The 27,672-nt window shown below is 42.4% G+C and overlaps 1 protein-coding gene across 1 annotated transcript in view; it reads left to right on the top strand.

The window, feature by feature from the left end:
• Arhgap26 (Rho GTPase activating protein 26) overlaps nt 1–27,672 on the top strand; it is a 445,337-nt gene that overhangs the window by 143,934 nt on the left and 273,731 nt on the right. The window contains exon 10 of the mRNA XM_033765564.1: nt 16,165–16,259. Within this exon, the coding sequence (XP_033621455.1) occupies nt 16,165–16,259 (95 nt within the window). The remainder of the gene's footprint in view (nt 1–16,164; nt 16,260–27,672) is intronic.

Raw genomic sequence — 27,672 nt, 5'->3', positions numbered from 1 at the left:
TTACCCAAACAAAAGACAAAGCCCTGTGGAAGGCTAGAAAGGGTGGATGGCAAGTTATCGCCAGCAACCTAGAATGCTAAGGAGGGTAATGATGAAATAGTAAGTTACCGCTAAAAGGCACTTATCTAAAGCTCTCTAGTTCAATGGGACTGTGGAAGTGAGTCCAATTCCAAAGAGGAACCTGGAAAGAAACAGTAAGAGGAAGCTGAGGATATCAGAGGGTGCCCCTGTGCTCAAGGTGACCCACTATCCCATGGGGCTTTTAATGAGAGGAATGTCTCCAGGCAGAGGAAGGGATAAGAATAGACAGCAAACAAGGAGGAAAGAAAAGAGTTGTATCTCAAAACATGAAAATTCAGTCCACGTTCCCTGAAACCAGAGGTCCTGTACCCACCACAAGGTTGCTTCATGGGTATCCTCCTGTGGGGGAACCAAGTGATGTCTTCAAGGACGCGTTTGAGGAAGGCCTGGAACTGGTGTTGTAGGAGGCTGTGCATCTGTATTTCCTAAAGGCTAAGATGAGGACCGAGGCCAGAAATGCGGAATGAACAGAAGAGATGTACTAAGAGATAGGATTGAAAGTCGGGGTGACTCCATTGCCAGAAAAACAGGGCCAGATTGCAACCATTGTGTCGGGGTCTGCAGTAGATCTTTCATATACCAGTCATTTGGGAGTGGAGCGGCTCAGTGGGATGGACAGCACTGAGGTAAGAAGACTGCTCTATCTTTAAGCTCCCATGTGTCTTATCCCAGAAAGTGATGTTGGGAGCACAGAATGGGCAATAACCAGCTTGATAGGAAAGTCAACATTTGAGGCTTTGAAGTGGTGGAGTTAGAAATGTTGAAGAGAGGGAGGAGGAGAAGTGTGGGCCTAAAGCCAGCAGGCAGAGGGGCCTCTCAGACATTGTTCCAGTAGCAGCCAAGAGACAGCCCCTCAGGAGGTATCTTCCTCTGGAATCTGTGGGAGGGCACGGAACAGTTTGAGCTTAGGTAGGTGCTGTGAGAATAGAAGAGTACCTGGGAACTTTAGGTTGTTTAAATTGGTCTCTCTGGAGAGCTGGAGAAGTTCTTTTTATTCTTGAGAGGTGAAACCAGGGTACCTTTTCTTTAAGCTTCACCGCTGTAGGAGTAGTAAGGGAAATGGTAAAAGGTCCCTGCCAGAGTGGTTGGAAGGGTTTTAGAGAAAGGGTCTTAAGATACATTGGGTCACCTGGGGAGTGAGAAGGAGGTAATGGGGTACCTGATGAGTCAGGGGAGGGGAGAGTTTGACCTGCCAGAGTCTGAAGGAGGTGACGAGCATAATGAAGTGTTGGGACATAGTCAGTGAGAGGTGGTGAGGGACTGGGTAAGGTGGAGAACAGGAGGGGTTGCCCATACATCAGCTCAAAGGGGGTTAAATTTAATGATTTTCAGGGAGTTGAGCACAGCTTGCATGAGAGCTAAAGGAAGGAGGGTAATCCAATTTTGTTTTAGTTCTAGTGTGAGTTTGGTTAGTTGAGTCTTAATTAGTCTGTTAGCCTGCTCAACCTTGCCTGACAATTGAGGCCGATAAGGGATGTGAAGTCTCCAGTGTATGTTGAGTGCCTCTGTGACCTGTTGGGTAATCTGAGAGACAAAGTTAGAGCCATTGTCAGACTGAATGGAGTGGGGGAGACCAAAGTGATTTCTGTTGAGTAGATGAACTACAGTGGCAGATCCCTCCGATGTATGTGAAAATGCCTCTATCCATCCTGTAAAAGTATCTGCAAAGGTTAGGAGGTACCTGATCTTCTTTAAAGGAGGCATATGTATAAAACCAATCTGCCAGTCTTCCCCAGGTAGCTGTCCCCTGGATTGAGTGTGGCTGAAGACCACCCTGGGGACTCATGACTGAGCAGGTAGGACAAGCCTGTTATTGTCTGTGTGGGTGTTGTTAGGGATGGGTGGCATAGGAAAGGCCTGAGAAGGTGTCAAGTGAACTATATATGTCAGTGAGAAGAGGTATGACCTGGTTATCAGGTATGACATGGCGTCCCCAATGTAGAAGCCAATCATCTCTCGATGTAGTACCTTTGTCTATATATTTGGCCTTTTCTGAGGGGTGTAACCAGGTTTTAGAGGTGGAATGAGCAGCTTTTGACTTTGACTTTGGAGAGTAAATTTTTGTGCCATACTATAGGCCATTTGATCAGCCCTGTGGTTTCCCTGAGCTATGGGAGAAGAAGAGGATTGATGTCCTTTACAGTGAGTTACTCCTACTTGTTCTGGGAGAGTGGCTGCTTGGAGGAGAGCCCGTATTAGATGTCCAGTAACGATAGGGGTCCCTTTTGTAGTCATAAAGCCTCTTTCTTTCCATATGGGATTATGAGAATGTAGGATGTGATATGTGTATTTAGAGTTAGTATAAATGTTACCCCATTTGTTGTGGGCTAAAGTGAGGGTCCAGTTGAGGGCAGATAATTCTGCTTGTTGCGAGTAGTCTTGAGTGGAAGTGGATTGGCTTCAGTAGTCTGTCCGTATTAAAGAGACTATGGCATATCCAGCCCCTCTTTTGGCCAGGTACCTGTGTGGGAATCGAGCTGCCATCAGTAAATCATGTAAATTCTGGGTCTGGAATGGCCTCTGAGGATACATTAAGGAGTGAAGGTAGTAAGTTTTTTATTTGTCTGTGCATGAGTGGGAGGGCATCTCAGTGGTGTCAGGGGGAGTGAGGCTGGCTTAAGAGAAGGGCAGAACTGCAGAGAGAAGGATGGATTTTCTATGAAAGTAGCATGGAAGAGTTGTAACGGAGAAGGGGACAGATGTGAGAGACTGTGATGAGTGAGCAAGTCTTGCAAGCGATGGGGTGACTTTACTGTTGTTGGTCGACCAAAAGTTAGTGTAGAGCTTTCTTGGGCGAGAAGGGAAGCTGCTGCCAGGGTGTGTAAACATGTGGGCCAGCCCTGGACAATGTGGTCAAGTTGTTTAGATAGGTAAACAACTGAGGCAAATTGTGATCCAGTGTTTTGTCCCAGTACTCCCAGTGCTAGTCCTGTTTGTTCAGTGATGTACAGAGTGAATGATTTTTGGAGGTCTGGGAGAGCTAAGGCTGGGTAGAGAAGATGGCAGCCTGAAGTTTGAGGAATGGTCCCTTGATGGTCTTGTTATCTATAGGCTCATATGGGTCCCCTTTAGAAGCTTCATAGAGGGGTTTGGCAAGTAGACTGAAATTGTCTATCCACAAATGAAGAAAGCCCGCAAGCCCCAGGAAGGACAGAATCTCAGCTTTAGAGGAGGGAACCGGAAGATCTCGAATGAGTTGTTTACGGTCTAGGTGATTTCTCCTTGCTGATACAAAATCTTTACCCCGAGATATTGTACTGTAAGTTGAGAGAGTTGGGCTTTATCCTTTGAGATTCAGTATCCCTTTTTTGCATAAAAAGTTAAGTAATGAGGCTGTGTGTTGTTGGGTGAATTCATGGGGGAGGGCTGCATAAAAGCAAATCATCCACATATTGAAGCAGTTTAGAGGGAGATAGATTTAATTTGAGAGGTCAGCAGCTAGGTCCTGTCCAAAGAGGTGTGGGCTATCTAAAAAGCCCCGTGGGAGGACTGTCCAAGTAAGTTGTTGAGAGTGTCCTGAGTCAGGGTTGGTCCATATGAGTGTGAAAAGGTCTTGTGAGTTGTATCGTAAAGGGATAGTGAAGAAAGCATCTTTGAGGTCTAATGAAATGGTGCGTGGAAGAAGGAATGTGAGACAATAGATGCAGGGATTGGGGACCACGGGGTGTATAGGAAGTACAGCAGAATTAATGGCCCTTAGGTCTTGTACCAGTCGGTAGGAGAGCTGTTTGGTTTTAGGACTGGGAGGATGGGTGTGTTGTAGGGGGAGTTAATTGGTCTAAGAAGTCCCTTATCAAGTAGGCCATTGATTATAGATTTTAGTCCTTTTAGGTGTTGCAAGGCTATGGGGTATTGTGGGATATTTGGGAACTGGGTGGTATCTTTGAGGGAGATCTGAATGGGAGCGTGGTGTTGAGCAATAGAAGAGGTAGAGGTGTCATGGAAGGAGATGAGGCCAGGTTGGGGATTGAGATAGTCGGGGGGCAGCCTGGAGCAGCAAGACAGCTGTAGGGTCTGACTTGACCAGGTGAAGAATGAGTGAGGCCTTGAACTTGGCTAGGATGTCTCTTCCTAAAATGGGGGTAGGACAGCTAGGATTAACTAAGAAGTGGTGTGAAAATTGCTCCCTAACAGAGAACAAACTAGACGAGGGGTAGTCAGTGGTCTTGAAGGAATCCCTTGGACCCCCACAGTAGTTATTGTGGAGGAACGAGTGGGGCCTGAATATTGTGGTAAGGCCAACTATGTAGCCCCCATGTTGAGTAAGAATGAGATAGGCCTACCTGAGATGCTGACAGTTATCCTGGGCTCATTGGAAGCGATGGCCATGGTGGCTGTAGACGACCCATCACTCCTCTGTCGTCAGGCTGATGAGCTCTGGTAGAGATGTCTCTGCACCTGCTGGTTGGGCTTGAGAAGGGGATGGCCTCTTACCTTTTTGGCGAAGGAGACAGTCAGCGCTCCAGTGACCATTTTGCTTGTAGGTAGGACAAGGGCCAGGTGGTGGCTTGGGATTGGGGCATTCTCTAGCCCATTGCCCAGTCTGTCCACATTTAAAACAGGCCTCAGGGCAAGGGCCATCACAAGAGAATGTCGTCTTGTGGGACAGCAGTTTACCTTGCAGGGCTGCTGTTAGCATCTGGTAATTAGCCACCTTCTGTTGTTGTGCCTGTTCTTCATGATTACTGAACACCTTAAAGGCATTGTTAAGAAGCTCTGTTTGTGTAGCCTGTGGACCATCTTTGACCTTTTTAAGTTTCTTTCTGATACCAGGGGCAGACTGTGCAATAAAATGAGTATTAATAACAGTCATGCCCACCTGGGATGTAGGATCGATTTTAGAATTTTTTTAAAAAATTTTATTTTTGGTACCAGGGTTTGAGCTCAGGTACTTGTACTTGCGAAGCGGGTGGCAGCACCACTGAGCTAAATCCCTGGTGATTTTAGTATGTTTTTGGAGAGCATCAGCCAATTGGGAAAGAAACTGAGCTAGATTTTCCTGAGGTCCCTGGGTTATTTCCCTGATCTTATCAAAATTAACTGTCTTTTGGGAGATCCTCTTTAGGCCTTCAATGATTCAAACAATCATATGATCTTGAAGGTCTCTGCCTGGGTCATTATCCTGATAAGTCTAGTCAGGTTGGACATCTGGAACTGCCTGTGTGCCTACTAATTTGGTCAGGTGTGTGGCATGGAAGTCATCTGCTGCTGCCTGGACTGCCCTCCAGACTCTCTTGTGCTTCTCTGGGGAGAGAGTAGTTGAAATAATTGTGTAGATATCCTGCCAAGTCATGTCATAGGATTGACTAAGGTAGTGAAACTCTTTAAAATAGATATCAGGATCAGAGAAAAAGGAGCCTAAATGTTTTTCAGTTTGAGAAAGGTCAGAGAAAGAGAAAGGAACATGTACTCTGACAATGCCCTTGGTTCCAGTGACCTCTCAGAGAGGCATCCGTTTGGCTGGGGCCAATGTTAGAAGGGTGGTGTAGCAGGATTAAGTGTGGGGTGGGGAGACACAAGATGGTGGAGATGAGGGAGGGCCACAAGATGGCGAAGGTGAAGGAGAGGCACAAGATGGCGGAGGAGAAGAGGCACCCAAGGAGGCAGAAGAACTGATAGGGTTGTAAGGAGAAGGAGGTATGAGTGGAGTGATTGGCTGAATCAAACATGTCAGAATCAGGAAAGGTAGGGTCAGAAGGGGTAGATGATGGAGCCTGGGCTATAAGTACCTGAAAGAATGAACAGTTTTGACAGAGAGAGGGGCGAGAGTGGAGGTTGAAGAAGGTTTGAATATAGGGAATTTCTGACCATTTGCCATTGCATTGACAAAAGTTGCGTAAATTGTGCAATGTGTTTAAAAGAAACCGGCGCCTGCCAAAGATCACTGCACATGCCAACAGAGCTAGTGTGAGCGATTTTATTGTAGAGCCGCTGTGGCACGGTGGTCTGCTTGGCAGAAAGGGAACAAAAGAGAGGAGAGGGAGCTGGGGAAGGGGCTTGGTTATATTGTGGGTGACTGGTGCAGGCAGGTCGGGGATTGTGTCGGCTACACAGGCAGCCACTCGGGCCATTATTGGAATCCATTTCTTATATGGACAAGCCTTGTTTGTGCATCAGTTTTATTTATGCCCAGTTATGCGTGATGTAGGAAATGGAAACTTAAAGGTGAAGAAGGAAGTTATTTGTCAGAATGGCGGCAGCCATCCCAGGGCACTTATCTTATATTCCTCCCTTTTTTGTTTGTTATGGTCTCAGGAAGAGAGGCGATGAATCTCTCTTCTGTAGCTATTTCCTGCTGAAAAGCAGCGGGTGTGGGGTGATGAGAGGCTGAGGGAGGGATCTCTAATCTGTCATCTTTTGCCCTTGCGGGAGTGACATAGCTGTTGGAGGGCCAATTGTTTAGGAGCTTCAAGGAGGGCAATGATGGCAAGATCGTGGAGTGATGGGGGCTGATCTAGGCGTGTGTAGGAGCTTGAGGAGCAGCACAACCATGGAGAGGGTTGCCTGAAATGGTGAAGAAGTGAGTTACATGTATCCTGAAAGTATCATATATATGTATATATATATGGCAGGTGGAGGGGACCTGCCTGACAATAATAAAAAAAAATAGTATTGCCAAGGAGGTAAATGCATAATTTTTTCCTCGTAATCGGTGAGCATATGTAACTGGGAAGGTGACTGGATGGCAGAACAGATGGACCAAAAATCTAGTGTGGAAGTTGGGTGGGAATGATTTAAATCTCTCAGGTATCAATTTGGGGCCACAAACCTTTTTTTTTTTTTTTTTTGGTGGGAACTGTAGTATCCTGGGAGGAGAACTAAATTGCCTTGTCTCCACCATGATGAGTCTAAAGAGGAGCTCATATACTGAGTCCAGAAAGGGCAATCTTTGGGTGAGTATGACAAGTGGCAGATTAGGGCCTTTTGAGTAGGCGACAGGTACTGTTGTGAGATGTATAAAAAGAATTGTATGTCCCACATTTGGGGTTGGGAGAGTTTTTTGGCCATTGTGAGATTTTAATCTGATGGCTCAACTCATAGGTGTGGGAGTGGGTGTGAAAGCCAGCAGATAAGGAGAGAGTATAGAAGGCAATTTCCTCTGAACTAAAATGAGGGTTTTCTGGTAGAAATGTTCTGTTAACCAATTTCAGATCCCATCTACTGATCTTTCTTGATAGAACCAGTGGAGGTCTTGTTGTAGTTGTTATGAAGTGAAGAAACACAGCTGAATCTGGATCCATGTCATGGGGCTTTATCCAGAAGGCGGGCTGGTGAAATGGTCACTTCCTGTAAGATAAGCTGATTGACCGTCTGATTAGAAATGTTTTGGATTTGATTTTGGAGGAATGGGAGTAATGGGGTGACCATGGCCAGAATGAGGGTGTAAACGAGGGTTAAGAACAGAGTTTATTTATGGTGTCCAGTGACATCTGAGATGTAAGAATAGCCTATTATGTCTTGTAGCCCTGGAGTTTTATCTCTGCCTTAAATGAAATGTAGAAAAATGTGTAACCTTGAGATACAGAGACCCATTTACTTAGTAAGTGAAACCAAAAAAACTTGTACTGGTTTAGAAACAAATTAGCTCCCAGTTGGCTTGTAGATACAGAATGAAGACAAAAAGGTAAATTAATTTTTTTTTTTTACAAATAAGTAAACTTGAGTATCAAAACTAGAACTCACACGTCTATTTTACAATAATTAAAACAGCAAAACAGACAGGGCCTATTATGGCCAGAAGACACATGCAGTTCAGCAGGCCCAATAAGGGAAGCAGCCATGGTATAATCTGTTGGAGCCAGGAGTAGTCTTGGGTCAGTCCTCATGTAACCCATTGTTTTTTTTGGGGGGGCGTGTTGAGACAGGGTCTCACTATGTAGTTGAGCCTGATCTGGAACTCACTATGTAGCCCAGGCATTGTTTTTTTAAAGTTTTTGATATATTGTTGTAGTTTTTAACCTTTGCCTTGACTATGCCCGATTGGTTAACAAAATAACACTCTTCATCTAGAGTCTGGCACATTTCCCCTTGGGCTGCTTCTTAGCATGTCAAAGGCATGTCTATTTTGGAGTGGGATAGCTGCTAGGGAATTAACCTTGTCCTGGGTTGTGTTTAGGGATTGGCTTATTTTGTCCATGTCTTTTAAGATCTTTATTGATAGTGCCTGATAGAAATGTGTAGAGGTAGAGACACACGTTATGCCCATCACCATGTCAGTGAGGACCCCCGCTTTTATCAAGAAGGGGACCAGGAAGGGGGCCGCCCTCTTGTTGACCTTTGACTGTGGGAAGATCCTTTTAAACATCTGGGATTCTGTATAGATGGTCAAGGGGGGCTGAGAAATGCTATGTAACAGAAAATTTTAGATCAGTTTAGGCATTGGAGTACCTCCTGGCTGCCTATGAAGTATAGGCCATTAGACAGGCAGACGGGGTGCTCTTCTGAGATAAAGAGGGAGTAAATAAGGCAAGTAATATTGTCATTTGCCCTGTGTATGTCAGGTTAGTGGTTTGTGTAGGGAATGGGAGACCCATAGCGAAGGGTCTCAGAACTGTGGATAAATTGCCAGTATTTGAGACAGATAGGTTAAAATCTAAGGGTATGGGAATTGGAGTGAATGAGTCGGGGTAAACAGACATAAACATCCAACAGTCTGAGATATTGACAGGGAGATAGTAGAGGGGGGTATTAAATAGGTGTTGTAGCCTTGTTTTGAGACTGGGTTATCTGGCTTACCACTTGGAGATCTATTCCTGTATAGGGAGGTGGAGTGATGGGCCTCAAAAGTCTATCACTAGTGCCTGTTTATTAATTGCCTCTTTTGGTTATTCTTTTCTGCTGGGTGTTTAAGACCAAGTTAAAGTGAGACCTGTGTTAATCAATATGAACCTCTTGCTCTCCATCAAGCTCAGTTAAGTCTCTTTAGGCATTATTTTGGAACCATGTAGAGAGCCTCTCAGCTCTTCTGTCATTGTCAGCCATTAGGATAGGTCATGGCCTTGCTTGATTATGGTGCTTTTAGTGAAAGCATGGGAGATTCTTCCTTGGTGACCTTCCTTTAGCACACATAGTATTTGTCCTCTGGTGTCCAGTAATCTCCCTGTTCAGGAGGTTGGGTGACTTACCAACGATGTAAGATGTTGTAGAAAAGGTTCCTTCATACCTTGGATCTTTGATGACCTTGGAGGGCCAGAGCCAAAATATTGGTGGTCTTCTTAGCCCAGTTACCTTTTAGTGTTGGTCTTTGCCCTTTGGTGGTTGAACACCCAGAAGAGAAGATCAGTGACGTCAGTAGTACAGTAGGAGCTTAACTATCATAACTTTATCTAGATAGCAAGCACCCTGGAATCTAAAATACAGTTAGAGGGCTATTATTTTTATCATTCATGGTTGTTTTAGTAGTTGATTTCCTGTAGAATATTAACAGAAAAAAAAACTTGTAATCAAGAGCCACACATAATAATAATGATAATAATAATAATAATAATAATATTTTAGCATGACAATCATGATGACAGTTATCTTTAAAACAAACAGATATGTATCTTAGTATAAAATAGTCATTGTTAAATGTATTTATTTTTCTCTAAAATACATAAACAAAAACAAAAACAAAAAACCCAGGAAACTTAAGTTTCCATCTAAAGAAAGTGTATGGGCCTACAAATGTACCTGTCTGTAATCATGAGTAGGTGGAGCAGAAGAGAAGGGCAAATACCTGGATCAAAAGGTTATTGCCATAAACAATACGTTGGAAGACCTGCATGGTCAAACAACATGAATACATTTTGTACACCAGAAAAGTAGCAATAATAATTACTGCAATTATATGAAATTTTATGTCCTATAATGTAGCTTGGTACTAAAAGGATCCTTTTTTAGTAACTTGTTGTTTTTTCACAGAAAATACTATATTTTGAAGATGACCATTATAAATATATCACAATAACATATTTAGAACTCAACCCATTGATGATAACCAATGTAAACATTTTATAATAACATATTTAATGAGGCATATCTTCCCATAAGGCTATGAAAATTATTGGGGCTCCCATTAGTGAACAAAGACCAGAATAAAATTTTCTGAGCAGCTACTTCTTTATTTACCAACAGGAATGTACCCAAACCTAGAAGTTTATATTTAATTATCTTGACAATTTTTTATTTAACCTGTAAAACCAGGTTGTAGAAATTAACAATTTTTTTGTATCTTTGATGTCATTTTGTCTGGGATCAAAAATATAATTAGACAAACACTTTTAAACAATTAGACATAGAAAAACCTATAAGAAAATTTATGAATCTAGAGTGCACTCAAATGTATTTGGTCAACTGAATTATAACACCTCTTTAAATTAAGGCTAGTCAAAACTTTTCAGGTCAATTAACAGAGATCTCTTGTAATTAGGATGAGAAGGAATAAAAGTGCTTTATAATAGTAGCATAATATTGTGTTGTAGTTATTGTCAGAAGTCTGTAAGCAGAAAGTAGAGAGGTCAAGTTAATCCATAATTACAATTTAAAGAATTTGAAATGTAAAAGAAAGGTTTTAAACACACCAATTAAACATCTAGAAACCAAACACCATCAAACATTATTTTAAGGTGAAGATAAAAGGTACATTGCCAATTAGCCAGAGGAGGAAATGATAACAAAGCTCCTGACTCAAGGTGGATTTAGGATCAGAGTCGCTAGATGGCGGTGGAGGTTTACAAGATGGCGGGGGAGAAGAAGAGGCACGTGGAGGAGGGTCAGAGAGGGAGGGCAGGATGGCGGAGATCTCTGAAAGCAGTAAGGAGGAGGCTCATCTGCTGGGTCAAATTCTTTAGGGGCAGAGGGAGAACTCAGGGTTTTAGTAGCAAGTATGACATGACGAGGCTGACAGGAAGAACAGAGTGAAGGTTTAGATCTTAAGTAGGAAAAGCCCTGAATATAGGGAATCTCACTCCATTTGCCCATGCACTCACAGAAGTTATAAAGATCCCAGATAAGCGAGGAATCAAAAGAGCCATTAGGTGGCCACTTATTTTGGTTATCTAATAAATATTGGGGCCAAATTTGGGTAGAAATCCTATTAAGAAGTTTAGGTTTTAGGTCAGCCCTGAGGCCAAGAGCCTTGAGATTTTTTAGTAGACAGCCCAGGGGGGAGTCAGCCAGAATGGACTGTTCCGATCCTATGGTGGAGAAAGGAGACTTCTGTCACTGCTCACTGAGGTGTCCTGGAGTGAGGGACAGAGAGTTGTGAGAGTAAAAGCACTGTTCGGAAGAGTTGTCACCACTTGGGAGGGGAATGCTGGGGCCGAAGGGCCATAGGAGACTTGGGGCCTGAGCTCAGGAATTTTGAATGAGAGGCCAGGAGAGACCGAGAACACACCAAATCTCATAGAAGGAGGGGAAGTCTCTGCCACGGGGATCACAACCCAGATCGACAAACCCACGAATAAAGGCTGGTTACTCACCTATTGATGAGACCAGTGGTGGGTGCATAGAGGCATCTAGGCGAATGGACATGAGTTGTCGGGGGGAGGATCAGGACACCAAGGCTTAGGGTCTCTAGACTGTTGGTATTAAAGCCGGGATCCGGATAGCACCCAATCGAGTCATGACACCAATGAAAGAAACAGGCACCTGCCAAAGATCATTCTGCACACCAACAGAGCTTGTATGAGAGGTTTTATTGTAGAGCTGCTGCTGCACAGTGGCCCGCTCTGCAGAAAGGGAACAAAGGAGATGAGAGGGAGCTGGGGAAGGGGCTTGGTTATATAGTGGGTGACTGGTGCAGGTGGGTTGGGGATTGTGTCGGCTGCATGGGCAGCCACTCAGGGGTCATTGTTGGAATCCATTCCTTATACAGACAAGCCTTTTTTTGTGCATCGGTTTTATTTATGATAGGTGACGCATGATGTAGGAAATGGAAACTTAAAGGGGAAGAAAGAAGTTATTTGTCAGAATGGCGGCAGCCATTCCAAGGCAGTTATCTTACAGTGTTAAAATTGAGAGTATCATTTTCCAGTCATTGAGATTCATTTTCTAATTTGTACTGAGGCCTGATTTGGTAGCAATAAAAAAATGAGTTCTTTTGGCGTAAAGTCAGATCCCAACAGTCCAAGGGGACAAAATTGTGCCAGAAGGCAGCCAAGAGGCATTGAGGAGGGGGTTTGGATTGTTGGGTGTCCATGTTAGGGTGGGTGAGAAGTTAGCTCCCTAGGAGGAGGGCAAAAGAGAGGAATGTCTTCATCTCTTTTGATATTCCCTAGCCAGTCCTCAGAAGGGGAGAACGAGAGGAGTTGGGCAGTGGGGCATCTCCCAGGGGCATGGTCCTGGGCCTAGTGGCCTGAGAGGGTCTTTGTGACCAAGTGCTTGGATTTCTGAGACGTCCCCAGAGGGAGAGAATGAGAACGAGACAGAGGACCTGAGTAGAAGAAAGCTAATTACTTACTCACCCTGAAATCAGTGACCAGTGTGGATATGTGCATAGGAATGGCAAAGATAGAAAGCCGCAAAGAAGTCCTGGCTTGGCAGATGTGGTCTGGAGGAGGTGGCCGAAAGGCCAATTGACCTGGACCCACTGGGGATCATCACTTAATTAACTGCTCTTCTCCTGGGATTTGGCACCAGATATATTAGGTAAAAAAGCCAAAAAACTAGGATGAGACCAGGACTACAGCAAGCCTTTATTATGGGGAGGATCTACTGGGCTGTCTCCTAACAAGGGAAAAGCCGCATGGAGGAATAGGGAGGTTCTTTTATAGGAGACTAACCAGAGCTGGGGTGGAGTTGAATGAAGTAGCTTAAGGGATTGGAGAAGCCTGTAACATCATTAGGAGGGGCTTGTGACATCACTGGTTATTCGGAGGTAGCAAGTATCAGGTTACTTTTTTGGCAGGAAGAAAGGCATGATGAGAGGAAGGCTGTCCCTTGGTAAGAGAAGCCATATTTAACATGTGGCAGCCATCTTAAGGCACAGAGCATTATGGGAAGGAGGCTACTGTTTTATGTAGCAGCCGTCTTTGAGGTAGGGCATCATGTGAGGTCTTTATATATATGTTTGTACAAAGCTCTGTAAGGAGCTGGAGGTAGATTTAACTTAGAGAGTAGGGTGTTTTTCCCCCAACATGGTTTTATTCTATGCTTTCTGCCCACTAATTGTCCCTTGTGGTTCTGAATTTGTGTGTGTGTGTGTGTGTTCGCGCGCGCGCGCGCGCGTGCACGTGTGTTTAGAAGTCCCCACTGTTCTTCCATCCTTGGGCCTGGAACTATGAATGTTATGGAAGGAATTGGCAAGTGACACACAGAGAGGCCGCAGAATGGAAGTAAAATAAAAAAGTTATACTTGTCGACAAAGATTGATCCCACATAAAGTTGTGCCTGGATCGATCCAGTACTGGGCTACAACTCCTTCATTTTATAGGTTTTATAGCCTTGATCTCATTCAGGTGGTTGTATTTCATTTTCACAGTTCACATTGTTGATATTCAAAACATGGTTGGGAAACAGTTGAATTTCAACCCAGATGTATCACTTCTTTATTAGGGGAGGTTACCTTTAAAATTCATTTAGTTATCTATTCTAGCCCAGGTTAAGGGGCTTGGCTGGTGAGCAAAGTTAACAATGGTTCTTTTCATTTACAAAACTTTTTAGCTAGACTAGATGCCTCTGGTGTCTCTTGATTCTGAACTAAAAAGCAAATGGCAGAAGTTATTTTACATTGTGACATTTTGTAGGGCTTTTTTGCTATTAAAGTGTTCTCTATCATGAGTAGACTGTATCCATCCATGTGTAGCGAAAGAATGTCCTTGCAGGGAAACCCTCAGCAGGTGTGGAGCAGTCCAAGGCTGATCCTGTCCCTCCCTTACTTGAAACCCCTTGTTATTTTTCTGCTACTCTCAGGATACAGACCAGAATCCTGCACTGTCTGGCCCCTGCCTCCCTCAAATCCTTTCTTATTTCACTTTTCCTCTCAGTCTGGGCTTCCAGCTGTACCAGCTCCCCTCTTCCTCTAGCACGCCCTAGACCACAGGACCTTTCCACTTGCTGCTTTTGTGCCTTGCTCCTTTTCTCCTGTTTTTATCTCTTGGGACCTCTCCCAATCCCAGCTCAAGAAAGCCTTCTGTAGCCTTCCCGATTAGATCACATCCCTTTTATTTCTTTTAGATTTTTAAGCAGTCTGGTTTTTTGCATGTTTGTCATGGATCCACCTCCCCGCCACAACAGGGTGGGATGCAACTCAGGACCTTTCACTTACCAGGCAGGCGCAGTGCTACTGAGCTACTTCCCCAGCTCTGAATGTAATCTTTTATTTAAGTGGTTGTTAGCTGTGCTTACCACTTTTTAAAACCTCAAGTAGTTGAGCAGATAATCTTTATAGACTTTTCTTCATATGGCATTATCACCCTTGGAACAAAATCCTGCTCTTTTTTCTGCTTCTGTTTGATGATCCTTTATAGACCCTCTTTCTCTGGCCTTTCTCCATGACTCTTCATCTAAGCTTTGAAAGTGGAAGCTAGTTCATAGATATTAAATCTGAAATATAGTTAGACATGAATGAGGTCAGATCTCTTATTCTTGTCAAAGGACAAAGTTAGGACAGTTTAGTTTAAAGATCTTAATTGGCTTGATTTTTGTATCCTAGAACTGGGCAACACTTTGTTTCATAAAACAGAATTCATCTTCTGATGAGCTAAGCAGATGAGGATGGTTTTAAGACAGAAAAAGGCTGATAAAAGCGGAAACAGAGAACAAAAAGTGGACCGGTCATTTTAAAGTTACTTTCCTTGTAAGGAAGGGACAGGGAGGCAGAAGGATAGAAAGATAACTGGTCAACATGAGGTTACTTCAAGTTAACTTTTGGTATAAGAATTAAGTCAGAGGGAAGTATAGTGTCATTCCAGTTGAAATGAGCCTGTTTGGGAAATTCGGCTGTTGTTTCGTTTCCCCTGGTTAGATAAAAAGCTTAATGACAAGGAACATTAGCGTGGGTGACTCCATGTTGACTTTTAGTCTGGTCTCTTGATGCCCAGCATGGGAGCCTAATCCAAAACAGTGGCCTCCTCTCATTTTTATTTAATACACTCATGTATCTTACAAAGTACAAAAAGAACAGTTCTCAATCTAATTAATTAATCTTTGCTATTCAATGAAAGACAATAGATGTAAAGCTTGTGAATATAAAATCTCAAGTCTTCTGTGTTTTTTGTGCTATTTGATGTCAGTGAGTGGTTGTTTACCTCATGTAGTCACACTTTGTATTATTTGTATTATTGTTTGTATTATTAACAAACTAGGTGAGCTTGTTAATCCCCCCACCTTTAGAAACAATATTGCCCAAGGTAGGAGAAACAGAAACCCTAGCAAATTTGTAAGTGACAGAAATAGAACGACTCAGGGACGGTCTGTGCTTCTTGCCAATAAATTGGTCCTAGTGGATAAAATTGTTACATTCCACTTATACACTAGAATAGTAATAGGCTATAAAAAGAAACAAACTCTTGATGTCTACAACATAAACATGAGACAAAAAAAGAGTACATACTGTGAGGTTCCACTTAGAAAAAAATATTATAGGAGATGAAATCAATCTGTAATGACAGAAATCAGACTGAGGGGTTGCCTGAGGATAGAATGAGAGCAGGGATGGATTACCAAAGGGCAGGACATGTGAACACAACTTGGGCATCTTTTACCTGGTGTAGGAAGGTGTTCTTGAAGTGATGCCTGACTCGAGGTTATAGAAGCCCAGTCTTCAGAGTACGTCTTCTTCAGCCTTATCAAATCTACAATTAAACCTAGTTAAGACAGTATCAGCAGAAGCTCTTTCTAGCCACTTTGAATTGATGCTGTACCATTGTGAGCCACAAGTACTAAAGATGCTTGGTTCTAAATATAACAGGATTTCCAAATTTTAGCTGCAGGAGGCTCTTACCTGAGAATATTTATTACCATCTTTTCTCATCTCACATGGTCATGAACACTCAGTTTTGAGAAGATGACGTACTGTCCTGTTGATGTGCCAAGTTTGTCCCAGGGAGGAACAGACCCAACATTCTGGCCTTACCTCAATAATGTGTGTCTTTCCGCTAGGGAGAAGATGAATCAGTCACCCTCAAATCCTGCACACGGCGGAAGACAGATTCTATTGAGAAGAGGTTTTGCTTTGATGTAGAAGCAGTGGACAGGTGAGTAGTTGTTACATTTTCTTTAGAAACAAATATGACTGAATTTGGATTTCTTTCCTTTTCGTTAAAGCTTTTCTACATTTTTCTTCTCCCTCCTGTCTCTATCCCCCACTGTATCAATTTTGGATTAGATCTTAGGCCTTAGCTGATTTGCAATGATCAATACAGCCTCCCCATCTTTCAAATTCAGCACTGAATCACAGGGTTTGTTTTGCTTGCCTTCCTTCCTTCCTTCCTTCCTTTCTCTCTCTATCTTTTTCTCTCTCTCCCCCTCTCTCTTTCCCTCTCCCTCTCCCTCCCTCTCTCCCTCTCCCCCCACCCCTCGGATCAAAGTTGGGTCCTTGCACTTGTGAGGCAGGCAGCAGAATCACTGTGCTAAATCCCCAGCCCTGCTTTACCATTGCATCTGTTCTTTGAGCTTTTTCTCCTTAAAGAAATTAATACAAACATTCAAAAGAGAATGGGTGGTAGATGTTTTAGTCAAATTAAAGAAAAAGCTTTTAATTACAGTATTTCACCTACCACTGTATGTGTATGCACACACAGAAAAGACACGAAACCACTTGTGAAATCAGTGTTTGGAAAGAGAGCTGTGGGTTGTATTCTACAGGATTTATAGCGTCTCTCATTAAGTTGTAGCATTGCATGGTGTTAAGCTGGTTTGACAAGATTCCACCAATTCTTTGAGGCACTTTACTTGGCAACAGTTTAATTCTTTCAATGAAACTCACGTGTTAAGCTTGTTTGAGCTGCCTGCTCAAGATCAGCAGTGTTAGTGTTAGGATCCTTAAATCTCCGCAAGAGACTCACCTAATTCCATTTAATCTCTTTCCTTTATTTAAGAAAACCCACGCCAGTTTGTCAAGCCAGCACTGATACTCTGCCTGAGAAATGCACTTGTAGCCATCATCGCTGAGCTCTAAAGGGTCATCCGGAGATTGAGCGTCCCCGGGGATGGGCAGTGCTCCTCCTGATGCTGGCAGGGCTGGTGTGCCTTCTCCTGGCAGCTGTCCTCCCTGCACCATGCCTGCTGGAAGATGCATGCCCTTTTAGCCTAAATCAGAAGTTTAAGATGGCTTTTAATCGGAAACACGTTCTTTTAATCGGGAGACATTGGTCTCCTAAGCAACTTAATCACTTACCGTTGGTTCTCAAGCCTGACAATTTGGGTCCAAATTTTCACGTTGCTGCTTAGTGGCCACGTGACTTTGAGCAAGTTACTTAATCTCCTCTGGCCTTGATTTTCTTATCTGGGAAATGAAGATTGCTACAGTACCTAGTTCATGGGATTGTTGTAAGAATTCAAGGAGGTAATGCATGTAAAATGCTGGGCAGCATGGCCGGTAATAAATGCTCAACAAATACAGCTGTTGATATATGTTGTCATTTAGCTTCTGTTCCGTGGTCATCAGGCTCATATTTCCTTTCTTTTCTCAACATGGAGGAATGTAGTTTATAAATAAGAGGCAAAGTGCCCCTGCCCCTTGCTGTGTGGCGGGACTGTGAGCGGGAAGGGAGAGGAGTAGGGTTCTTTGGAGGATGGGTGGAGTTGAGATAGATAATAAGGGGGACTTGCAAAGAGCCTTCCTTCAATCAAATTGGTTCTTGTTTTAAACAATCTGAAATCTGGATGTTTGAAGTGTGTGTATGCATTTTTACAATCTTAATCATGGAATTAAGGGAATCCACGTTATTGGGATCTTTGAAGAGGTTCAGAAGATGTGTTTGTGTGGAGGGGGAGCTGGTTTTGATGACCATGAGATGTGTAGCTCCTAACGACAATCGTGTGTGTGTGTGTGTGTGTGTGTGTGTGTGTGTGTGTGTGTGTGGCAGGCAGTGTGGAAGAGGGCGTACCTTTTCCTGCAGTTCTCCATCAGGTTGCCAATAAGCTTAGAGATGCTTTTAGGAGATGTTATTTTCCATGTTTTCTTCTTCAGAAGTTCCTGAGAAGTTGTGGAGAATTGCTTAGTAGGCAGTTAAAACTCCCTCTTGCATCTTAATCTCATTTCTGCCTTTTGCCAATACGGTATTTCCTAGCACCTTCCCTCCTTTTTCATGTCCCAAAGCCTTGGCAGGCCCCAGTTTCAAAACACAAGAAATATGTCGCACTTGAGACACTGAGTGGGCTTGAGAAATTGATTTCTCTCCAGTGTCTGTCTCTGGTCTTTCTGGCTTTTGGCAGAGTTCAGAACCAGGCTGCTGAGCCTCCCCTGAAGCAGGAGGTAAATCAGCCATTCTGTGAAATGACTTATCTCAGTTTTATATACTGTTTGGCAGGATTTTTCCTCTTTTTCCTTTTTTTTTTTTGCAATGTCCTTCTGTGTTTTTCTCACATACTTAGAAGGGGACCAGAACAAGAAGGCCAAGGCGTTTTCTTGTGGTAGGCAACAGCCTGGGGTTCTTTCTCCTCTTAACTCCTGACTTTTCCTTTATCACAGGCACCCTATAGCAAGGAGACCATTGCTACTGACCCTGCTGTCTTTGGCCATAGTATCCTCAGCTCCACCTGCTGCCCACAGAAGCGGGGGTCAAGGTGCAACTTAGCACCTGGGAAGTGTGAATATGAAAGAGAAATGATTATGGTTAACAGTGCGCGTTCAAAACGCCTCCAGAGCATGTTGATGGAAGAGAGAAACATTTATGTAGTGGCTCTTAATATGGTGTTCTGTCAAGATACACTTACGCATCAAAGTGTGATTTATGTGACTTAGAAAATGAGATGTTGTGGGGTTTTAGTGCTGACATTTCGGAAGCGTAGCCTTTAGGAAGTGATATTGTAGGAGTTTAATGGGTTGAGTTGGTTACCTCAGGGTCTGTTACTGTGTGGTGGGCCTCACCTGCATTCTGTATCCACTTGGGTACTGACTAGAAATACAGATTTTAATGCCTACCCCAGACCCACAAAGTCCATCTTTTTGAGACTGATGCCCTAAAATCCATATTTTCAATCCCTTTGGTTATTCATCATTCTTACTAATTATTAGTGCATTTTACACCAGCATTTCCCAGTACAGTTTCATCACAGCGCATAAAATCACTTTTCTCACTAGAGATATTACAATAAGTGAGATAAAACAAAACAGCAAGGTAAAACAAAAACAAATATAGAGCTCTGGTTCCTTTATTCATGAGCTTGGTACTTACTCATACAGAGGAGAACAGTGTTGCTAGTAGAAAAGGTTGTGTGCAGTCTGGCACAGATTATTTTACCAGGAAAAAGGTAACCACCAGTATGACAGTAAAACCCCACCTTTTTAGTTAAGGGACGTTGTTAGTAGTGAATGAGAAGGGAGGAAGCTTGGTGCCCTCTGTAAGCTAGGTACTCTTCCTACATTATTTCATGTAATCTTCACTGTAGCTCAGAGGATGGTACCCTCTTACTCCCACTCCATTGCTGAGGAATGTGCAGGTCAGAGGGCTGAAGGCCTTGTGTTTCCCAGGCTAAAGTGGGATTTGAACGGAAGGTTAGAGCAGCTTGTTCCAGGGGACACTGCAGCCACAAAACTCAGAATATGTTAGAAATGTTCTCAGAGCTAAACAGAGTGCTGTTGGCGGGTATATTTCAGGAATACCATGGTGCAGGTGGTAGAACTGGAGAGGTGCTGTTCTCACTCTAATCATTTGCATTTGGCCTTGTAAACTAATGGTGCAATAAACTAAACTTGCTTCTGTCCTTTTGTGTATGACACTGTGGCCTTTACAAAGTTCTTGCATGACTGGATCAAGAGGTTATGCAGACAGATCCTAGAACTAGGGACATGGCATGCATTAGTTGTTCCATGCATGCTGGCCTCCCCCATGCCTCTTCTTTCACCTTTTATTTTTAAGGTGACAGTCATCAGAAATCTTCTGATTCTTCTACCTAAGTTCTGTTAGCTTTGATATTTCAAATCCAGGCCCATACTCTTTTCCATGGGTCCTACGCCCTTCTTATCGGCTCCTGCGTAATTTCGAGGCCCCATCTCCTTTAGTCCCTTTCCCATAGTGCCTTCCTCTGCTGAACTAGTTGGGGGTGGGGTTCAGACCTGAATGACTGAAGATCTGTGTCCTATTCTGAGCAAATGTTTCACAGGTTAATATCGACTCTTTCCTTCCGAAGGATTTTATTGTCTCCAACACTGAACAAAGTTAAGAGAAATTCTTTTTATATCTCTAATCCAGAACTTGCTTAGATCAAGGTACTGAGTCCATCCAAATGAACATAATAGTCCTTTGACTTGTGGTTGTGGGATGTTGCCACAACATTCTCCAAAGGAGAATCTGTTTGGATTTTCTTAGCAGGTGTCTTTATAGCAAATCATGTCCCTACTAAATTCATATGTGGAAGTCCTAATCTTTAGTTTCTGAAAACATGACCTTATTTGGAGATAGGATTTTATAGAGGTTATCAAGATAAAATGAAGTCATTAGGAGAGGAAATGCGGACAGATATAATACGGGCAGAGGGAGAACGCTCACCGACACGAAACAGGGATCAGGACGATGGTCTCCAAGCCAACAAATGCCAGACTGGCAGCAGGCCACAGACTCTAGGAGAAAGGAATGGAGCAGCCTCCTTCACAGGCCTTAGAAGGAACCGGCCTTCCTAACACCTTGATTTTGAAGAGGATAGAAGCCTCTGGACCTGGGAGACAAAAAAATTTCTGTATTTAAGGCCCTGAGTTTGTGGCACTTGGTTACAGCAGTACCGGGAAACTTAACAGTGTTGAAGAGGAAGGACTCCCAGCAAAGCAGCATCCTGACGGCCTTTTGAATGGATGGCTCAGCACCATTCACGTAAATCACCTTCCTTATTGAAGTTACTTATATTATTACCAATGATTATTGTTGTTGTTGTTGTTATTATTATTATTATTTCTCCTCATCGTTTTTTATAGTAGTAGCCTAAGCTTTCATTAACTTATAAGAAAAAAAACACCCCTTTTTTATGCCTTAATAGGAAGCATTCTTTGGTGTCTTCTTATTACCTTACCATAGACCCTGATTTTGAAGGTCTGTGTTTTATATTGTATGAGTGGCTAGATTTATCACTTTTTCCCTTAGTATATGCCAACTTTTTTGTAAAGAGTTTAGTAAGATTTCTAGGTGATAGATGGGATATCTTACAAAAGCAAACCTTGACTGGAAGTGGTGGTATGTAGATTGGCGATCCTTGCCAGTGTCTGAGTTGTTACTTTAAATAATGAATTCCACCATGTAGTACTTTATAGAAATTAATGGGAAAACATGGGGAAATATTTGTCTAAGCTAAAGAATCATAGTAGAAGTCATTTTCCAGCATCTCTGGATTTGTTTATTTTTGAGAAATTTCTCACAGATGTATGTAACACATGGATATTTTCTTCCACATGTTTTTCAGGAGGGGCCATTAAAACATATGGAAAATAGTAGAAACAAAGGCCTTTGATTCACTGAATCAGCATAGTATCTTGGGGGAGCAATGTTTATACTTGGGGGAAAGGAAACAATTAGAAGACTTTTTTTTTTGCTATGGAACTACTTGACTCCAGCAGAAGTCCATCCATTTGAAAATCTGATGTGTGTTAAACACCCCTTCACTGGCATTGACACTGTCCAGGTTGGACAGCAATGACAAGTTGTTAGAGGTGGTCAGGATACTTTGGGCTAGGGGTGGAATAAGGGCCAGACAAGAATAGTTGTTGTCTTTATGCTATCTACTACCCTTGTGTGTAGAATGCACACACATACACATACAAATATTGAAGCAGTTGAGGTCCTCTTCTTCTCCTTCCTCTTTTTCTTCTTCTTCCTCCTCTTCCTCTTCTTCCTTCCCTTCTTTTTTTGAGGGGGATTACTGGGGATCGAACTCAGGACCTTGCGCTTATGAGGCAGGTGGTGGAACCACTGAGCTAAATCTCTGGCCCAACCCTTCCAATTTTAAAGAGAATGTTAGCATGAGTTGCTACTCTTCACTTACCTCCTTTCTTGATTCTTGCCTTGTTTATTGAGTATAACTGCATAGTATAGAGACTCTTCTAACAGTAAGGGATGTAATATTCACAAAGCTCTATGAATTTGTTGGTCTTTCTTTCTTAAAGCCACATCTAATTCTTTCATGTCCTCCTTCTTTTGTAAGCATGTAACAGGTAAAGGGAGACAGCACCCTTCTGAGCCAGCCCGGGTCTAGCAAATCTACTGTCAGTCTGTCTTGTTCCTCCTGCCACATACCCTGTTTTTGCCTGGTGATGGATGGCCGTTTCTTTGTATTCACTGGCTGGGTGTTTAGGTATGTTTTTCCTGCTTTTGTTCAATTCGAGTGTCTTAAGTGATCATTATATACAGCTCTAAAAACAGTAAGTATTATGTGCATGCAATTGTTCTTTTTAAGTTTTTTTTTTCTTTTTTGGCTTTTTGAGGCAAAGTCTTATGATAGGCTTCAAACTTAATATGTAGTCCAGGCTGGCCTTGATCTAGTGATCCTCTTGCCTTAGCCTGCTGAGTGCAGGGATTACAGGCATATGCCATTGCATGCAGTTCAGTTTTTTTATGGTGATGCAATTTTGAGATATATTATTTTATTCTTTTCTTTTGGGACTTTGGAGATGAGACTAGAAGAGCTTAATTAAATTAGTTGCTAATTAAACTTTGGCAAGTGCACAGATAACCTGCATTTATGGATAGGTAGGAGGGGAAAACCCAGGAAAATGGAGGATTGGTTAAAGTCAGAATAGTAAAGGCAAGGAAGATTTTTAGAAGATCTAAAACATCTTTCAGAACTCTCCAGTCAGTTGGCATCCTCACTGTGCATGTGTTTTTACAGCAGGCTAACTGTTGCAGGTACAAGATTAAAGAAAGTCAGAGTTTCAATTCAGCATTTGTCCTTTACTGGCAATGTCTCTTGGTGAGTCTGTAAGATAGAGGTCCCTGTAAATGCCTCACAGGAGGACTGTATTGAAAATAAACTACAGTAATGTTGATCTCTGATGGAGTACTATGTCTGGAAATGTTGTGCCTTTGAATTTATTATTTTTTTTTCTATATTCTAAATCCCAGAAATTGCTCTTACGGCAAACTTTAGCTTTGGTGGTGGTCTGAGCCTGCTTATTATCTTATAGTGTCCCAACTTTTCAGTTCACTTGTAAGAGCGAAATGCAAGTGCATTTAGGGGTATACATGCAAAGGGCCTGCTAAGGAAAGATTCCATCTTAATTATATATGTGGTAACCTTTTATGTACACACATTTCCTATAAAAGTCTTATACCCACTCCGAATTCCTTCACAAAAGGAAAATATACTCGTTTTAAAATAAAGTAATTTTATGATTTCTGGCTTGTTTTGTGATATGTGTGAAGTACTGCTTTGTCTGTTTTCATGAAAATGTGTGACTGTGAGACTTTCCAAAAAGAATGGATCATCTTATATAACATTTTGTTTCAACATTTGGCCTCTAGATGGCAGTTTTGTATATGTATTAGTGACCACTGTATTACATGGTCAAGTTGAAAATTTGCTGTCCTTTATACATGGCCAGTTTAGCTGTGTGTGTGTGTGTGTGTGTGTGTGTGTTATATAGAAATGATTATGATGTGTATATTACTACTTAAGAGAAAGATACTGTCAATGACTCCTTGTTTCTCTGGTGTTTCCTTCCTCTCACCCTTTCATGGATCATTCATACCTCTTTCCTGCAAAGGCAAGCAGCTCAGTTAGCCTGGTCTCTGTTTAAACACTACTTTTTTTCTGGCTTTCTGAACTAATGTATGAGGGACTATTTGAGGATAGTGAAAGCAACAGATGGATGATTCCACTGTCCCGAGTGTGCTAAAAGTTAGGCGGGCCTCCTTTTCCCTCTCGATGCTGTGTGCTTTTATCTTGTGCAACAGATGAATCCATTTTTCCTGGTTTCAAACTTCCTGTCCCTCCCCTTCTTGCCCTGTGTTTGGAATAATATTTGAATTTGCCTTCCTGCTGGTTGGATTGGCGTGCTGGACTCAGTGCCATTGACATTTCAGGCAGGAAATGGCTTTTTCCTTCCTCAGAGGGTGTTACACACTGTTCTGACTTCCATGATTTGAACAGGGAAGATACCACACTTTCTGAATTGCTTCTTGAATGTTCTGGAAAGTAAGCTTCTGGGCAAGTTCTAGGAATCTTTAGAATTCTGGGAGTGAGCACTTGTCATTGAGCTTTTTGATTTTTTTTTTTTGTTTGTTTCTAATTAAAAGGGAGTGTTTACTGTTTGATTCTGGTTTAAGTAAGAATGTGATATAATGGTGAATGGGTTTGATGGGAGGGTGACTGAGGCAACACCTTTTTTTAAAAAAACTCTTTAACATAGTGAAATTTGGAGTTTTATTGATTGGGTAAACCAAATGATTTACCACTTTCTAAATACAGAATAAGTTTGTTTTCTTTAAAAAAAATCTATACCAGCATTTTTCTATTATATAAATCCAAAGAAAGGAAACAGTTCAGCCAGTAAGTTTTACTTAAGTGTATTTCTGTTGATCATAAGACAGAATAGTAAATATGGAAAAAAAGTTACCAGCTAAGAATATTTTATTCATTATCAATAATAGTAGCAAGTATTTGCATTCTGCCTGAGTATTAATCATCCCATCAGTCAATAACGCTTTCTCCTGGTGCATTCTGTTAAAATTTGCTTACTTCTGCATCCCTAGTATTGAGTGTTATGGCTGGTACATAGCAGACACCCAATCGATATGCTACATTTAATGCCAGAGATTTCTCTGCTTAAGCTTCCTGATGTTTTATGGTAGCAGCATTTTAAAAAATAAAACTCTAAGAACTTTTTTGATGGGGTTCGGTGATATTTACTCTTTAGACTGTCTTTATTGAAATGATCCTAATTATTTTAGGACCTTTCTTCCCAAGAGGTCAGTGTTCTAGGCATTAATAGGTTATGATTCATCCATCCATCCATTCATTCATTAGGATCATGTCCTTTTAAATAATTGATTAGGAGCCACTTCTAAGTAGTTCTTAATGTATGTGTGGGTGGGGGCCTTCTCTTCCTAATGAGCTGTGTTCTTGGAGCCTGGGCACAGATACATTGCATGCATTCGTGGGGGTGACGTATCGCCATTGTGATTGCTCCATGGCCTGCTTTAGGGTCAGACACACCTGGGTTCCTGTTCAGGATCTGGGATTTAATAGCAGTGTGGCAACCAATTTCTGTGAGACTCAGGATTGTTTTTTTTTTTTTCCCCTACTTTTAAAAAGAGGCACAATGATAGTACTTCATACAACTATAGTGATAAATAAACGACAATTCAAGTACAATTCTTAGCACAGTGCTTGGCATATAAAAACTTTCAAGAAATCTTAGCTGTAATTTGGGGGTGGCCAGTTTGCTACTTCTCGTTTCTCTCTCACTCTGTCTCTCTTACCTCTGTTTCACTCAGATTTCCATGGCAAATGACAGTGGGTGACAACTGCCTGTCTCTTGAGGGGAAATGCGTCTTTGTTCCTGTGTCTCTGTCAAAAAGTAAAAATGCAAAAGAAAAACCAAAAGGATGCAGAATTTTTATTTTTATTTTTATTTTTGGGTACTGGGGATTGAACTTCTGACCTTGAGCCTGCAAGGCAGATGGCAGCACCTCTGAGCTAAATCCCAGCCCAAGGCTGCAGATTTTAAGGAAGATGAGACCAAGCCTATTCTCCTTGGGGCAATAAAGAATGTCTTATCCAGTCTCCCTCATTTTGCTTACTTACCTGCTTTCCATTGTCACTGGAGCCTGTAATTTCATAAACAGAAATACAGAAAAGATGTTATTCTCCAAGATTATTGTACATGGCTTTGGGGTTATCTCTGTAAGCGACCATATCCTGAACCTTAACCTTTGTCAAGGAACTGTTAGAAATCAGTTTTCTCGGTAGCTCTTTAGAAACATAGGACTTCTCCCTGGCACTTCTTGCAGAGCTCTTTTCTCCTGTGGATGGCAGGACTATTCCCCGAGCCTTCATTTCTCTGTCATCCTACATAAGCATAGTGGGTGGTATCACACACAGACCGAGAACATGTGTTTCTCTGGATGCCACAGTCCTTGTTTTATTCTAAATTTGACCCTTAAATATACAGTAGTGTGGATAGAAGTTAGAAATGAACTCTCACCAAGTGAAGATTTATAGTCTTGTAAATGAGTAAACCCCAGATCTTTGGAGGATGATTTAGAAAGAACAGAACTATTGGATTCTGAGTGTGTTTGTTTCGGTGGGGTGGAGTTAGTTCTAGCATTTCCTTGTCCAGTAGGAAGTGGGTGAATTGCCAAACCACTGAGATCACCATTGTTGACTCAGATTCAGGAATAAGATTAGAGCAGGAAAGCTGTCTAGGAACCCTGGAATCAGCGCTGGTTGTGCTTCTGCTTGTTCTTGGCCGGTGAGAAGGCTGGGAGCTGACATCAGTCATCCCAGGATCTGGATATGTTGCTCAGTGATGGGTTGCTTTCCTTGGGCTCTTTTTGGGGCCACATTGGAGCAGCCACATTTGCCCGATTTGCTTTGCCCCTGCACTGTGAGTTTACTATCCTGGAGAAAATGCGGATCCATCCATGTTCGTGCTTCTTGAGCTGATCCAGCTTCAGCGCTAACCAAGGGTGTATTTGGAGTGAAAAAGAAATACTGTATTTTAAGGGCAATCTTGGGATGAAGCTCTAGAAGGATTTTTAAGCTGTCTGCTTCTTCTCTCTGGTGACTAGAGAGAGCATCTCAGCAGATTTTCTAGAATTCGTTACACCCCTCTCTGTCCTTATCACTCACTACACATTCATCTCAGAAGGGCCTCTTGGATGCTTTACTAAGCAGGAAAAAGAAAGTGATTGTGAGGTCAGAGCTGTTGTGTTCTTTCAGACCTTAGCTGGGTGCTTTGTGGTAGAGGTGATTTTTGGTGCCGTGTGTGAGTGTGTTGATGGTGGGGTCCTGCGTGTTAGTGGGACATGTGGGTTGTTTCTTTTCTTTTTAAAGAAAATCTGCAGCCATGATTTGGACCCTACTCAAAACCTGTCATCTTCTCTAATCCCCATTTACCACTGATAATGACAGATTTTTAGAGTATTTGTTCTGTTCCTGAGACTAGATACACTTTTCATTTAACTCTCACAATATACCCCGAGGTATAACCCTATTGTCCTGGCCCACAGGTAATGGAACTGCTCTATGCTGCTCTTCTTAGAAGCGCAGGTCACTTAAGAGTATGGCCTCAGTGTGCTGTGAATGTCTCTAGTTCTCATGCGTTATGGCTCCATTTTATAAAGAAGCCACATCTTCTTCATCCAGTCTCCAGGTGATGGGCAATTGGGCTGTTTCCAAGTTCTAGCTATTACAAACTGTGCCGCTAGGGGTCCACACATGGGTAAATACCGAATAGTTTCTCTGGTATGAGAAACTGAAAGTGTAAATAATAGATAATGTAGGATAGATTACGTGAAA

The sequence above is a fragment of the Fukomys damarensis genome, unplaced genomic scaffold (assembly GCF_012274545.1).
Source record: "Fukomys damarensis isolate Sample0158 unplaced genomic scaffold, DMR_v1.0_HiC HiC_scaffold_3, whole genome shotgun sequence".
In the NCBI taxonomy this organism is placed as follows: Eukaryota; Metazoa; Chordata; class Mammalia; order Rodentia; family Bathyergidae; genus Fukomys; species Fukomys damarensis.
The sequence above is the reverse complement of the archived record's forward strand: the minus strand, read 5'-3'. Positions and strand labels throughout refer to the sequence as shown.